At 41.1% G+C, this 15,971-nt stretch overlaps 1 protein-coding gene across 3 annotated transcripts in view; it reads left to right on the top strand.

Moving 5' to 3' along the window:
- ACSL6 (acyl-CoA synthetase long chain family member 6) overlaps window positions 1-15,971 on the top strand; it is a 72,112-nt gene that overhangs the window by 9,501 nt on the left and 46,640 nt on the right. For all 3 annotated transcript variants that reach the window (XM_036750512.1, XM_036750513.1, XM_036750514.1), the window contains exons 2-8: window positions 2,822-2,936; window positions 9,171-9,235; window positions 9,892-9,993; window positions 10,107-10,206; window positions 10,864-11,042; window positions 14,746-14,778; window positions 15,842-15,893. In XM_036750512.1, coding sequence (XP_036606407.1) covers window positions 2,822-2,936; window positions 9,171-9,235; window positions 9,892-9,993; window positions 10,107-10,206; window positions 10,864-11,042; window positions 14,746-14,778; window positions 15,842-15,893 — 646 coding nt within the window. The remainder of the gene's footprint in view (window positions 1-2,821; window positions 2,937-9,170; window positions 9,236-9,891; window positions 9,994-10,106; window positions 10,207-10,863; window positions 11,043-14,745; window positions 14,779-15,841; window positions 15,894-15,971) is intronic.

Genomic DNA, 15,971 nt, shown 5'->3' on the forward strand with positions numbered 1-15,971 from the left:
CCAGACAGAGAGCCGGAAGTTCTATGTGGTCAGGCAGGTCCGGGCAAAGACCTGGAATTGCCAGGGAGGCAACAAAGGCGAGACCCCTCCTCCTGGCTCCACCCACATCCCAAAGCCCTGAGTCTATCTCAGCAGGCCCCTGAGCCTGGAGGTCCGAGGAGGACAGGGCTCAGCTCTAACTTGGCCCGTAACACTTGGTTACTGTATTTTTTTTCATTTGTCCTGTATCTCCATTGTTTGGAGTGTTCAATAATCAAATTACCTCTAATTCTAGTTTTCTAAAATTTCTAAAAATGTTTTAAATACCTCTTTGTTATTCAATATCCATCTTTTTCATTTATGGTTAAGCTCAGATTTTCAGGATAGGTCACCTTCAGTTGCATACTGGGCTCCATTACTCTTTGAAATGTGATTCCATTCTTTCCTATGTTTCCCAGTGGGTGCAGAATAGTCTTGTGTTATTAAATTTTTTTTTCATTTGTATCTGAAGGTCTTTCTCCTCATTGCTATTTCTGAGATGAATTGCTAATTTTACCACTATCTGTCTCAGAGTTTTCAGCTTTGTTTTATTTCCTCTTCTGGGATGATCTATTAGTTCTTTCCATTCATGTATTATTTTCTATGTTCAGAAGTTCTGGGCCATTCTTTTCTGTTGTTTCATCAATTATGGTGTTAAAGTTTTTTGTCCTGTCATGACCTATGATCCTGAGACAGGATGAGTAGAAATTCTTGTCTTTATATGCATCCTGTCTTTGAGACCAGTATATTTTGCTTGCATAGTGGACATATTTTTGGTTACCCTTCTAGTCTGTCTTTCATTTTTGTATATGGTATTCACATTCCCAATCCCAATAATAATTTCCTCTTTTGTTTCTTTGGTCAATATTTACCATCACAGATTCCAGTTTTTCTGTTCTGCCCAATTTTTTGCTGTGCAGGCAATATGTTCTGTTCTCTTAGTTCTCATTTCTCTTTTGAACCACTCAAGAAGAACATGAAGTGGCTCTATGTTCTCCTCACATTTCACAGGATCCTCTGTCTCATTAAGTACTGGATCGTTTTCCTTTGTTTTGGAGTATTTATTCATAGATGCCTGAACTCATTTACTAGATCTGCTGGCTATATTTGCTTCTGTTGTTAATGTTTTCACCACTGATTTAACTGCTTATTTCAAGATCTTTGAGTTTTCTTCTTCCTGAGATCTTTGGTAATTTCAGTCTTTTCTTCCTCCTGATTTTCCCCTATTGCATATTTGCTGACTCTATCATTCTAACAGTGGTTTCCTTTTTTCAGCCTCCTTCCATGCTGGGCAATTCACTGATCACTGGCCTAAGTCTCTGCCCCAAATAACTTTTGGGTGACAGAACTGGCCCCAGCTAAATATTGAACTCTTTCCTTCAGGTTTCACGGAGTGCTGCACAGATAGCTACACACACACACACACACACACACACACACACACACACACACACATACACAATGTCCTGATTGGGTATCCTGCCCCACACACTTTTTCAGTTCTCTGGCTTGACACCAGCAGTTCACGGCTTTGCAACACTGATGCTACAGCATTGTCTGCCACCATACTGGATGGCTGGCATGCCACCTCAGCACATTTTTGCTTCTGAAGTGCTACTGTAGCTCTGGCTGTTGCAGAACAAACTTCTGCAGCCTTAAGCTGGAGTTTCTATAGCATTGGAAAGAGGGATAGGGAGCTGGGGTGTGGAATTAATTTTTATTTTAAGCCCTCAGGTACTTGGGTCTGCTAGGGCACCTTCAATACTGGTAGCATGGGATGTGGGAAAGAAGTGCTGAGTGAGCTCAAGGTCAGTGAGTATCAGTTCACGAGTTGGTTTGTTTGTTTGCTTTTCCTTCTTTTGGACTCCAAGTATCTTAGACCATAGAGACAGGTGAAGTTCCTTTATCTTTGGTGCACAATTTCTGTTTTGTAGAAGTTTGAGAGGTCATGGAGATCAGAGAAAAGGTCTAGTCCTCTATCTTATTGTTCATGTGACCCAGAAGTTTCTGGCTACTTCTTGGTGCATATGATTCCTTGTTGTGTTGATCCTTCTTCCCCAGCAGGGCTAAACAGATTATTTGGGCTACCTGAGATGTGTGAGATCTCCTCTCTAAATCTAAATCCCTTTAATCTTTATTTAATGAAGGTTCCATTTCTTTCTACATCTCCATCTTCCACTGGCCCCTATATACACATGGTTCCCTGTAGATATTGCAAGGATGCACAGACATATCACCAGTTTCAAGTGCAGTCCAGCTCTTGTGTATATGTGTATATGAATCTGTGTCTGTGCCTGAATCTCTCTGTATGATCCACTTCCCAGATCTCTACCTCTTTTTAAAGACTAAACTGAAGGACAAGGTCAGATTATGAACTCTGTTATTCCTGATACTATAACTGGGGTCCTTCTTGGTGTACTTTAACTTTAGTCAATGTCAAAAACTTCTTTAATAAAGGTAGGGAGGACCTAAGACATGGAGAATTTATATTGTCAAAGAAGCAGTAGAGTAGGGAGAAATCTTCTCTCTTAACACATGCCTGGGTATGAACACTACATGTGGTTTGAAAATGGTGCTATAATTGTAAAGAAAGACTCCTACTGTTAAAGTAATAGTAGTTGTGTCTATGTCTAGTCCAGGAGTTATGGGATTTATTCAATAAAATTAGTCTGTGGCATGTAGTTGGAAAGATACTGTGAATTGGTATCTCTAGGTAATGGAGCTGATAGACTGCTTTCTTAGCCCCTGGAAATATCATGTTTCCTGAAGTTCCCTTTTAGCCCATGTCTTTTTGGTTCCACAGGGGTGTGATGGAGCTCGACGATCGGTGATTGGAGGTAGCCCCAAGCTGCTGAACCATTATTATGATGATGCTCGGACCATGTACGAAGTCTTCAGGAGGGGGCTGAGCATCTCTGGTGAGTGTTGGACACTTCTGGGCCAAGGAGCCTCCTGTGTTCTCAATGAGGCTATATGGACATTCCATCAGAGATAGACTACGTTCTTTTCATTCCAGCTGAAGGTTGGTGACCACTATTTGGTGAAGTAAGTTACCACTTTTTACCAGGAACCACAGGGACTGGAGGAGGGGTTAACCCAGCCTGGAAGTGGAGAATGGCTGGCAAATGCCATCAGTAGTGTAATCCTGGTGTTGTGACTATCATAGTTTAGCATATTCAGAGAACTGCTTGGAACTGGCTTCTCTGGCTCAAGACGTAGGGTCTAGAAGGACTAAAACACAAGGAAGACCAAAACAATGCTGGGATAGAAAAAAATTCATCTAGACCAGGTCTGTACAACATAGGGCCTGCGGGCTGCTTTTGGCCTGCCAAAACAGGCAGTATGTCGTGTAGGCCTGTTTTACATCCTCTACATTTTTCATGGGCCCACCCAAAATCCTTGTGGGGGAGGGGGCAGAGGCAGAGCATAAACTGGCCATATGTCCTACAGGCCTGACCTAGACTGTTATGGGAGAAATATCTCTTCTCTGAGTTTGTGTAGTAGGTAACTGCTGTCAAAATACAAAATATATCTACCACAAGGCAGAAATTATAAGGTTGACAACCTAGGTTTTATTATTATGCTCAAGCACAGGTTGAGACCTCAAAGAAAAGCTGAACCCTAGGGGCAGCTAGGTGGTGCAGTGAGTAGAGCACCAGCCCTGGAGTCAGGAGGACCTGAGTTCAAGGATACACTTACTAGTTGTGTGACCTTGGGCAAGTCACTTGACCCCAATTGCCCTGCCTTCCCCCCTCCAAAAAAAACTTAGTCAAACAGAGTCAGAATATACTTCCCTTAAGGAAACAAACTTTGTCAAACAAACTCTGTAGGTAAATTAAGTCAGGTCACAGATTAAACGTTTAGAGGGTTCACCAATAGGCTAACTGAGGAGGAAGATTTACATATTGCCAATGACTTAAGAAGAGTTGAAATTCTTCCTCTAGTGTCTTATCTAAAAAATATTTAAGGCTTTAAATAAATTTCTACGTGCCATGGGATAGATTTTGGCCAACTCAACAACCTCTGAACTAGGAGAAATGGCCTTGACTTTCCCTTCATATTATGATTCCATGAGTCAGGTGAGGTTACTAAGTTGAAAATAAACAAGTCCCATCACAAGACCCTTGGTTAGCATTTCAAGCTCATTTCCTCCACTCTGGATCAAACTACGAGGGAAGGTTGCTACTAAGGTGAATTGGAGGAATACATTTTTCTCAGAATAGGAACACCTTAATGCTGCAGAAACTCGAGCTACACCTTCAGATCCAGTCGTGAGTGCAGCAATGGACCTTGTTCTAGGTAAATCATTTCTGTGAATAATGAAAACTCACTAGAGTTATTGGCCCTTGTTTGCATCCCCTCCCTACCCCCTTACATATAATAAGATACTGCATATTTTATATATATATATAATAAATTATATATATTATACATGTAATGCATAATATGTATTTCATACGTATATATTATAGCTGTAGCTATAACGTTAGAGAAGTATCTCTTTTGGTAAGGGTCCACCTGTTTTTCCCCGTCATCTGGCCTTTGGTCGAGGCATATATTAAAACTAAGACACCTGGTTTGATAAATAATTCTATTTTTCTAGATTTCCAGTTACTGTCTTTGTACTTGGCAAAGAAACTAAACATACCCCAAGATGACCTTTCTCAGGGGCTGCACATGACTATCTTAGTGTAAAAATCAAAGGCATAAAAACAGCCTAACAATATGAGATCATTAAAGAGGAGGAAGGCTGGACTGAAAAAACTAACATCCTGTAAGGCTCTGAGAGTCTGTGATTCTATGAATAGCCAGTGAGTGTGTACCTTGTGTAGAGTAAAGGGAGTTAAGGTAATCATAGCTTTCTTATTTTTTTCTCACATAAGAACTAGGTGAGAGAAAGAAGCAACAGGGCCTTTTGCTCTTGTCTATGTGGTAACTAGTCTTTACCCTTTTTGTCACCACCAAGAGATTCTCAGATACCTTTGAAAAATAATGCCCCATTGCCTGAGGGGGTGTAATTGTTATGTAGTTTATCCTGCCTTCGGTTTTTAGAACATTTGAGTCTGTATTCCAAAAGTTTAGGGTTAGGCGGGAAGGCCAAGATTCTCTCTGGAAAGTGATTTCCAGTTCAAGGCAGGAAGGATCTTTTCATTTGCTTGTTTTTTAATGACACCTGTATATGGGACCAGCCTCCTGTCCAGTGATATGGAGACAAGGCTTTCTTGTTGGTATTCTCATAAAATTTGTAGTATTTTGCTTTCTGGAGGGTATCTTTGAATTGAAATGGTCACATGTGTCTTTGTTGGGTTTTGTTTTTTGTGTTGTTTTGTAAGAGGCTTTGGCCCCTGAGAAGAGGCTCAAAGGTATTTATACCAAGCCAAACAAGATTTGAAAATTGTTCCCACTATGTGACTATCCCCTGGAATCTCTGAGCCTTCATTGTAAGCTACATGACTCAGCTTATCACAGAATAAATACTCCCAGACAGTAGGATTTTCTGGCTGGAAAAATACATTTATAAAAAGTTCTATTAAAAAGTTTTCCTCATTATTTTCCCATCATGCTAACCCTCATGCCCACCCTTGTTATGATCTCTAGAGGGCAACATGGAATAAAGGGGGAAATACTGGATTTAGACTAAAAAGTTTCAGTTTTGTTTCTTAATACCTATGTTACCTTGGGCAAGATCCTTGCCTTTCTTGAGCCTTAGTTCCCTCCCGTATAAAAATAAGGGGGAGGGGTGGCACTGTGTAGAGCACCGGCCCTGGAATCAGGAGGACGTGAGCTCAAATCTGGCCTCAGACACTTGACACATTTACTAGCTGTGTGACCTTGGGCAAGTCACTTAACCCCAATTGCCCTGCCTTCCCCCCTCCAAAAAAAATAAGGGCAAAGAAGAGGGTGACCAGATGCACATGCCCTTCCAGCTCAAAACTCTATGACCCTTGGCTCCTCTGAGAATCTGCTGAGAAGTCTCACCTTCTGTCCTAGCCTAGCAGAGCAAGGCCTGCTGGTCTGAGGTGACTAGGGGGCTATGCTTCCATTAACCCAAACCTGTGGGTCAGGCATGCTCTGTTTGTTACTTAAGTGAAGGAGTGAGCATGTTCAGGAGCCAGACTGGCACAGCCTTTCTCCCACTTCAGGGAAAGTGAGGAGGAGCCCTTACTGTTGTGTATCTTTTGTATAGATGCTGCTGTCTGTATGACCAGGGCCTTTTCCTGAAAACCATTTGCCCAGCAGGCTCTTCCTGGCTGCCTGGAAAAGGTCAAAGTTGTCCTGCAGGTCCTTATTCCCAGAGGCTGCTTATCCAGCCTGTAATACTGTCCTAAGGACATTATCAGCCCCATCATCAGATTTGCTGGATTCTGTCCGGGCCAGACCTCTCAAAGGTCCTGTTCTCTTTGGGACTGATGAGGCAGATATACCTAGTGGCTCCCTTTTACCTTTTTCCTCCTCCCTTACTGAACTGAGAGAGAGGGTTCTGAGTTTGCTGTGGACCCTCCTGCCCACAGAGCTGGCCTTAGCCAGTGTCTGAGATTAATGTTGCTGCAGCCTGACTTTCTGCCTTCCAAGCAGAACAATTGAGCTTCAGGGCAGGCCATGTTGACTTCCTCTCCCCATCACCGGTACCACCAGCACCACCAGCACCAGCAGCACCACCATCACACACAATTTATTTGTATCACAGGGTACTAGCATAGACCTCTGCATATATCAGGTTTTACTTAATGTTTGTTTAGTTGAAATAGATTAGGACATAAGGCAATAGGAAGCAAAATGAAGATTCCCTCATTGTTAATAAGGCTTCCAGTCTAAGAGAAGGTGGAAAAGTTACAGCCTCCAATTTAAAAAAAAGTTTCTTGACATTTCTTTTAAAATTTTTTTTTATTTTGAACTTGAACTCTAAAAAAAAGCATTTCCATACATATCACAATACAGAAAAAGGATTCTATATAAAATGATTAATCGCCATTTCACAGAGCTTATTTTTTAAATATATAATAAATTGTTCAAATTACTTTCAAAACTATTCTGCCTGTCATTTCTTCCTTCTATTTTCTTCTGAGAATTTTTAAAAAATGTTAAAATGGTCCTTTTGAGGGGGAGGGAAAGGTCACTACTGCTAGTGACCTAGTGGAGCTTAAGCTTCTCCCAACCATTCCCCCTCCACAACTAACATTATAAAAGGAGGGAAGTAGAGTGGGGGCCTTGTGACAAATAAACAGTCAAGCTCAGTGAATCCATACAGAGAATGTACAGAAATGTTTATGTCTCTGCACCTTAGGTACACTGCTTCTCTGTCAGGAAGTGGGTAACAGGATTCAGCTCAGGTCCTCTGGAGACCTCATTGGTTATTGCTTTGATCAGAGGGCTTATCAAAGTTGTTTTTCTTCACAGTGGGGTTGTCCTTGTTAAGACTGTTCTCCTGCTTCTTCTCAGTTTACTCTGCAACTGTTCCTACTATCCAGGATTCTCTGAAATCATCACTTTTGTCATTTCATTTGGTACAAAAAATCAACAGGCACTTATTAAGTATCTGCTCTGTGCCAAATGCTGTGCTAAACTCTGGGGATGCAAAGAAAGGCAAAAAAGAAACCCAAACAAACATTCTCTGTTCTCAAGGAGCTCACAGTCTAATGGAAGGGCTTGCAATAATACTCCATTACATTTCATATACGGCCTGTTCAGCCATTCCCAAATTGTGTATTAGGCAATCATAAGGCACCATCTTAGATTCTAGTCCTTTTTTTCTCATTTTTTAATCTCCATTTTGGATCACAAAGTTTGTTTTGCTTGTGACTACTCCCTCTCTGGCATCATCCTCTTTCTTAACAACTCCACCCCACCCCCACCTATTTTCCCATTAACTTTGACGGATTTCTACACTGTGTGTGTGTGTTTGTGTAGAAAAGACATTTTTTTCTTTTTGGGGGGGTAGGCAGTTGGGGTTAAGTGACTTGCTCAGGGTCACACAGCTACAAAAGACATTTCTTTAAAATTGTCTGCTTAGATTGTTCTTGGATAAAACAAGCACTATGAGAAAACATGTGAAACAGGTCTAGAACTAGCAATATTGACCCTTCTGTAGCTTTATTAGTTAACTTTATAGGAGCTGGCCAGTGGTGGGATTCAGCCAATTGGCACAAGTTCGATGGAACTGGTTCCTAATTTTAAGTTGAGTTGGGTGAACCGGTTGTTAGCAGGTTCAGGGCCTGCACCCACCATGTCAGCAGCAGCAGCACCTCAGCTCTGTTCCGTGGAGAACCGGTTGTTAATTTATTTGAATCTTAACCCTAGAGCTGGCTTTACATAGTGGAAAGAGATCTGAACTGAGAATCAGGATACCTGAGTTTGGATCTTCCCCCTAACATTTACAAGCTCTATAACCCTGAGCAAGTCGCTCTGGGTCTCACTTTTCTCATGTATAAGGTGGGGATAAAAAAATACCTGTTATATTTACAGGGTTGTGATGACGATGAAATAAAATTACATATCTAAAGCCCTTTTTCAACCTTAAAACACCGTGAAAATGTGAGATAGTGGTAGTGTAATACACTGATGGAACAGAGCCTCTGGCTGTGTAACCCTCAACACATACCCCCCCAAAAACACCCAAGAGATATTCAATAATATCTCTATGAATGACCCTTCATGATTTGGGGGTGGAAAAAGGAGGGGAGGACACTTGTTGGTTTGCTTTCCTGATTGCAAACATACACATAAAATATTTTGCCTCACTGATAATTGCAATGTATACACAAGAACTCTAGGAATGAGTAAGAGCAGCTGCACAGTCCTTCACAAGCTCCCTTTGTAGTTCATGCAGCATGCCCAAATTGAAACTCCTGCCCACAAGAGAGATGTTTTTGGAACTCTCTGGCCTTTAGGTACACTAGCAGCCTTGTGTGTCATTCTCGACCTGCTCATTTACCCAACACTTGGAATACATAGTTTAGTAGAATGTATATGGATGGGTCACCTGAGGATTCTTCATCACAATTTTTTTAAAGCCTCCCCAACCTGGCACATTGCTTCATCAGGCCAGTGAAAGCTATGCAGTGCTATGGGTGAATGGAGATATCAAAGGATTTTTATAAAACAGGTCTCTACAATGTACACAATGGCTAACAGCGAATATTCCTCTTTTTTAGGAGATGGTCCCTGCCTTGGATCCAGGAAGCCCAAGCAGCCATATCAGTGGTTGTCCTACAGAGAGGTAAGAACCGTTCAGCATATGAGGTTGGCATTGTTTATAGCTAAATAAACTCCAAGGAGAAAACTTAAGACATCAGTGTGATATTACTCGTCTCCAAGGTTATTTCATGCCATTTGTCATATTTTTGCTGACAAATATGAAAGGTTATTTTTACCTAATAATGCCATTAGCAAACATCAGGAAATGTATCTTGGATGGACTTCAAATCTTTTGAAAGGAAACTGGATTCATCAGCAATTTGGTGGCCTTTAGCAACCCTGTTCTTGGCTTTTAGCTGGTACAGTTAGAGGGAGGGGAAAGCTTAACACCATCCATTGTGGGGAAGCCTTATGATTTCACTGGTATATAGAACTCACTGATGAGGAAACTACTTCCACTAAGGCAGATTGGCAACTTATATGTAAGTTACCTTCTTAGGGAATTGTCTGGGAGGATAAGTGACTTAGCCTATGGTCAACCAGATAGTATATCAGTGGTACAACTTGAACCCAGATTGTCTTGACCCCAATACTAACCCACTATTCGCTACACCAGGCTGTTTCTCTAGTATAAGGAATACAATTGTTTAAATGAAAACATTCAATCTCTTAGCTATATCTCAAGATTTCTCATGTAATAATTTTTTCCTTACTAAATTGTCTTTCCTGTATATCCAGGTGGCAGACAGGGCAGAGTTTCTGGGATCAGGACTCCTCCAACATGAATGTAAACCATCAACAGAGCAGTTTATTGGCGTCTTTGCTCAGAACCGACCAGAGGTAAGAGAAACAGTACCATCTTTTTTTTCTCATGTGTCAAGTCACTGAACAGTATTTTAACTCTCTTCCTCTCCTTCTTCTCACCAAATCCTCTCTCCTGTGGCTCTTACCAGTGGATCATCTCAGAGCTGGCCTGCTACACCTATTCCATGGTGGTGGTTCCACTATATGACACATTAGGCCCAGGCGCCATTCGCTACATTATTAATACAGGTAACATTAATTCAGGGAAGGCAGAAGCAGAAACTTCATTTCCCAAAGGAGATTGCCAAAGTATCCTTGGAATGGGAATTTTCAGAGCAACAGCATATCCATCTAGGAGTGTCTAAACTATCAGTACATGCCTTGCCCAAACCAACCCTTAATAGTTCCTTCCAGTTCCAGTCTTTGTGAAATTCCTAATCTCTTTGCTGGTCTGGAAGTTGGAAAGGAAGAGGTCCCTTTCCGACTGAAAGCTTTCCACTTTGTAGGCAGGATGTTTGTCTTCTAAGTACCCACCCTCCCTAGAGTCAATTCTCAAGGGAAAACTAGGTCACCAGCAGACCAGTCCTTTTCTTCCTGGCCCTCAGATTTGCATGTATGCATACATGTGTGATCACTTATGAAGGCATACACATGCATATGCACACACTTCTGTTAGCAACTTTCAAAAACTAAGCACTAATTAAATCTCATGCAAATGTATTGTAATATTGCTGGATGAAACAAGGAGGCTGCAGTATCCTGGGGGTAAAGTTTTTAAAAAGCCAGAGCTTATGTGGATCCTGGAGCACCATCTGCCCAGGCCACCCTATAACTATAGCATACTTTGGGCAGGCCATAGCCAGGGAGCCTGCCTAGTACTGACACTTAAAACAATTTTCTTCTCAGCTGATATTGCCACAGTGATTTGTGATAGACCTGAAAAAGCCATCCTTCTCTTGGAAAACGTGGAGAGAAAGGAAATTCCTGTCCTGAAATTCATCATTCTCATTGAGCCATTTGAAAACGATTTGAAAGAACGAGGAAAGAAATGTGGTGTGGAAATTCAGTCCATGAAGGAAGTCGAGGTGAGCTTCTTTGCCTGGTTTTAATAGAAGCTCTTTCTTTAAAAATGTCAAACCAGACAAACTGTTGAAAAAAATTTTAAACCATTAAATTTCTAAAAACTTTTTTCACAGCTGCTTTCTGTAACTGTGAGTTAGGTTAGAAAGGATTTTTTTATCTGTGACTGATAATATAACTTCTCCACTAAGAAGTTAGAATAACTAACCTTTTAAAACAGCTTTTCTTCACAACCCTGAGAAGCAGGTAATAGAAGCCTAATTTCCTCCATCTTACAAATTAGGGAACTGCAGGTCTGGAAAGTGAAGTGACTTGCCTTGGTCTCAACAGTTAGTCCATGTTAGAGTCCAGGACTCAAACTTCCGAAGTCTTCCGGCTTCAAGGCTACTGCTCTTTCCCTTTGTTGTTGTTTAGTTTTGTCCAACCCTTCATGACCTCATGAACCATAGCACAGCAATATTGTCCTTGGGGTTTTCTTGGCAAAGATTCTGGAATGGCTATCATTTCCTTCTCCAGTGGATTAAGCAAACAGAGGTGAAGTGACTTGCCCAGGGTCACACGGCTACTAAGTGTCTGAGGCCAGATTTAAACTCAGGTCTTCCTGACTCCAGACCCAGGATGTTCCTCATACGCTCCTCGCTGAACCACCTAGCTGTTGTTCCCACTATAGCTTGCTAATTCTTAGCGCAGTACCTGACACAGAGTAGATGCTTGATAAATGTTGATTGACTGACTATCTGAGGTCATACAGCATTTTCATGTCAGAGCTGGCACTAAAGCCCAGGTGTCCTGGCTCTCAGTCAGAGCTTTTAGTCTCCATATGAAAGGATCAACTACGCAGGGGTCATCATTTCCACATAGTTATAGACATGGATTGAAGCTGATCTCACAGGGTCATAGCTCTGGAGAGGGGCAGGATTTCAAAGGCTATCCAACTCCTTCATTTTCTAGATATGGAGACTAAGTTTTAGGGAGGTTGAGATTTGAGCTGAGATTTGAACCCAGGCCTTCTGACTCCAGAATCAATGCTCTTTGGTACAGCCACTGTACCAAGCTATTTCCATCTTAGACTTGTCATGATCTAAAATGGTACTGATGTGATCTATGAAGAAAATACTAAGCATGCTCCAACTCACTAAGGAAGACATTCATCTGAACGGAAGGTACACGTCCAGAATTTTTATTGTTGTCCAAGGTATGGGTCAATTTGGTCAGTGGCAGTTCAGCATAATGGAGGACTCATTCCTCTTGAGCTTGATGTTAGAAATGAAGTAAGTGGTAGCAGAGACTAGAAGAAGCTCTCCAGGCACGAAGCCTGACCTCATTTTAGCACAATGGACAGCGCCAGCTGAGTTAACACAGAGTATCTGACAGTAATAGAATTATCTCTAGGTTTAGAGAACCACCATATCTGTCCAATTTGTCGTCTTTCTAGAAATGGGGCCACCATAATATAGCTATCACATCTCCTCTTGAACCTTCACACCCATTACTTAATAAGATATTACAGTATAGCTACCCAGCCCTGTGTTTAGCTATATTGTGGTGAATCCAAAGGATAGAGTGGTCACGGTCCATGCCCTTTATAGTCTGTCTGGGACCATGTCCGACATGTCTTTAATAAAAAGCAATATATGCTAAATGCTAAGGAATAAAACAGGCAATAAATAACATAGGAATGTAAGGAGGGATTCAACTCTATCTTTTTTCTAGACAATATTTTAAGCAGGGACAGCTAAGTGGCACAGTGAGTAGAACACCGGCCCTAGAATCAGGAGCACCTGAGTTCAAACCTGGCCTCAGACACTTGACACACTTACTAGCTGTGTGACCTTGGGCAAGTCACTTAACCCCAATTGCCTTGCCTTCCCCCCTCAAAAAATAATATTTTAAGTGGTCATGAAGGATGCAGATTATTATATCTACTGTCCCAGATTATTATATCTACTCAATGAAAGAAAAGATGAAGATGGTATTGTAGGTATGGAGATATATTCTGAAATTCTTGTATAGTGGGGACTATCACAGCCTTGTAAATAGCTCCTAAATATTTGGCACCCCATTGAATTAATTCTTTCTCACTCAACTCTGTTTCTGAGGAGATAATAGAGTGAAGTTAGCATTTTCTACTATTCATATGGCCTTTGTCACTATGATCAAACAGACAAGAAGAAAAAGCATTCATCTGGGACTTCTTGGTAATACCTCATTTTAAGCAAACTCAGTGTACTGAAATCCAGCATTACATAAAATATCTTATTTAGTTCAGCCCAAACCTGTGACTTCCTCATTGTAACAAAAATCTATAGTAAGGAAATCCCTTCCACCAAAGCCAAATGGTAACCTGTCTGAAACTTTTAGTCTTAGAGAGTTGCCTAGGACATTGAAAGATTAAGTGATTTACCCACGGTCACATAGATAATATGTGTCAGAGACAGGATGTGAACCCAGATTTTGCTGACTCCAAAGCCAGCTTTCTATCCACTACGCTTTGCTGCCTACCAAAAGATAAATTAGAGAAGGGGGTGATTATTCATTGAAAAGAAGTCTCTTTATAAAAGGATTCCCTTTAGGATAATGTTATATAATGAATTTCCTCATGCATTTAAAATATAATAACAGTGAAATATTACTACACTGCTTTAAGGTTTAAAGAACACTTACAATGACATTGGGAAGTAGGCACTATATCATTATCACCATTTTATAGGTGAGGAAACTGAGGCTAGGAGATCTGAAGTGACCTGCTCAGGACCACACAGCTAAGTGCTAGAGCTAGGATTTGAACCCAGGTCTCCTAACTCTTTAGTTAGTCTAGTTCTTTCCATTTCAACTTGCTACCATGTATACAGCTTTTCAGGAGGGTGCCTGCTGAGTCAAGTGAGGGCCTACATCTGCTTGAATGGGATATTATATTCCAAGCATGGTATGAAGGGCCATAGAATCCCCATTGTCTGAGGGTTCATGGTCCAATGCTGTGTGAATACACAAACCATTTTAGAAAGAAAATGAATGAATTTCATCAAACAACTGTTATACATCTGCTTAATTGCTAGTTCTAATTGGGTGTTTGTCTTAGTTCAACTTTCCCCTTCCCCACACTAGTAAATACAGCCTACACAGACAACTCTCAAGTGGACAAAACACCTTCCAGGCTCACATGGGACACGTAGTATCATTTGGGACTCTGGAGACAAAGCTTTCACCCATAAGCACACCAGATGCAATGAAAATATCAACAACTGTGGAAATTGCCCCATTTCCCACTAGAATAAATTTGGCCAAGGCCTAGGCCAGAGGCATCAAACTCTTGGGAGTATAACTCAACAGGATTAAAATGGAATTGGGAATAAAAAAATAAAAATAAAATGGAATTGGGAAATGTTTAATAAAATAAATAAAAATACAACGCAATATAGATAGTGTGCATTTGTGGTTTTCTAAGTCAATATGCTGTTTGCAGGGATCCATTCCTTTCGAATTTGACACCAGTAGTATTGGCAGCATTTCTGACCTTTCTTTGACCTCTCCTCCTTAGGGCTATTAGCACCCAAATTTCCCAAATATCACCTTTCTAATTAATACTGAACAGTTTTAATAATGTGGGGTGCTGGAATGAAGTGAATGAATATTATTTGAGTGAATTTCAGCACTCGGATGATGTAAATGTATTTAAGGACTTTTAAAAACCACATTTTATTTTTTCAGGATTGTGGAAGAGAGAATCATCACCCTCCTGTGGTAAGTTAATCAACAAATGTGTTGAGTATTTACTGAATATTAGATTAGTGCCAGAGATAAAAGGTCAGTTCCCTCAAGACAAGTTTGGACCAGGGGATTATACACATACCCATGAAAAGTTCCTAGGCATATGAGGTAACAGGTGATTCAAGCTTGATGAGGGGTAAAAAAGAGAGAAAAATTGGGCCCTGAGAGAATCGAGGAAGACTTCGTGGAGATGGTAGAACTTGATCTGGACCCACAAGGATGAGTTGGCTTCAGCTACTTGGGTGACCAGAAGGACAAAAAGAGTGTTCCAGATCAAACTTTGTTTTTCATCACTTTTTTCACAGGCACTTTGATTTAGTAAACTTTCCGGTAGAGTTTCATTAGCTATGGTGATTCCGGGCTAGAAATCACAGAATAATGGAATCAGAGATTTGAGCTAAGTGGTCATTTAGTCCAACCCCCCTTATTTTATAATTAAGGCGACTGAGGTCAAATGACTTGACCAAGGTTAAACAGGTAGTAAGCATCAGAGATAGAATCTGTATCCAGATCCCATAGATTTAGAACTGGAATGGCCTTCTACTCCAATTCCCTCATTTTACGGATGAAGAAACTGAGACCCAAAGAGCTGAAGTGACATGTTCAAGGTCACACAGGTAGAAGAGGAGGTAGGATTTGAATCCAGGTCCTCTGATTCAAAATGCAACACTTATCACTGCACCATGGAAATAACACTTTTTTCTAGATGCATAAAGGAGGTCAAATTTGGGGGCCAAGGCTGGGAGCAGAGAAGCAGTTACCATGAAAGATTAGACTGAGGGATATATCCTGTGGGAGAGCATTTGTCACAGACATCTGAGGGAGGAGAACAAGAAAGAATGAGAAATCAACAGGGAGCACCAAAACAATAAAGAGGGAGAATCAGGGTCCTAGGTCAACCTGGGGCAGAATAATTCTCACAGACGGGACAGAATGCTAGGAAGCAAGAAACTGGAATTGCATTCTCTCTTTAAAATGGAGCAGGTATGGATGGACATTCCGATAATTTCCTTTTTCTTTTCTTGTCTCCTCTTAGCCTCCTCGGCCAGAAGACCTTTCAATTGTGTGTTTCACTAGTGGTACTACAGGTAACCATGGGGGTGCTGGGCAGCAACGTCATTCTGCATTTGATTGAGCTTTCCTAATGGAAAGATGTCAGAAGCTTT

Source organism: Trichosurus vulpecula, chromosome 3 (assembly GCF_011100635.1).
Source record: "Trichosurus vulpecula isolate mTriVul1 chromosome 3, mTriVul1.pri, whole genome shotgun sequence".
Classification (NCBI taxonomy): domain Eukaryota; kingdom Metazoa; phylum Chordata; class Mammalia; order Diprotodontia; family Phalangeridae; genus Trichosurus; species Trichosurus vulpecula.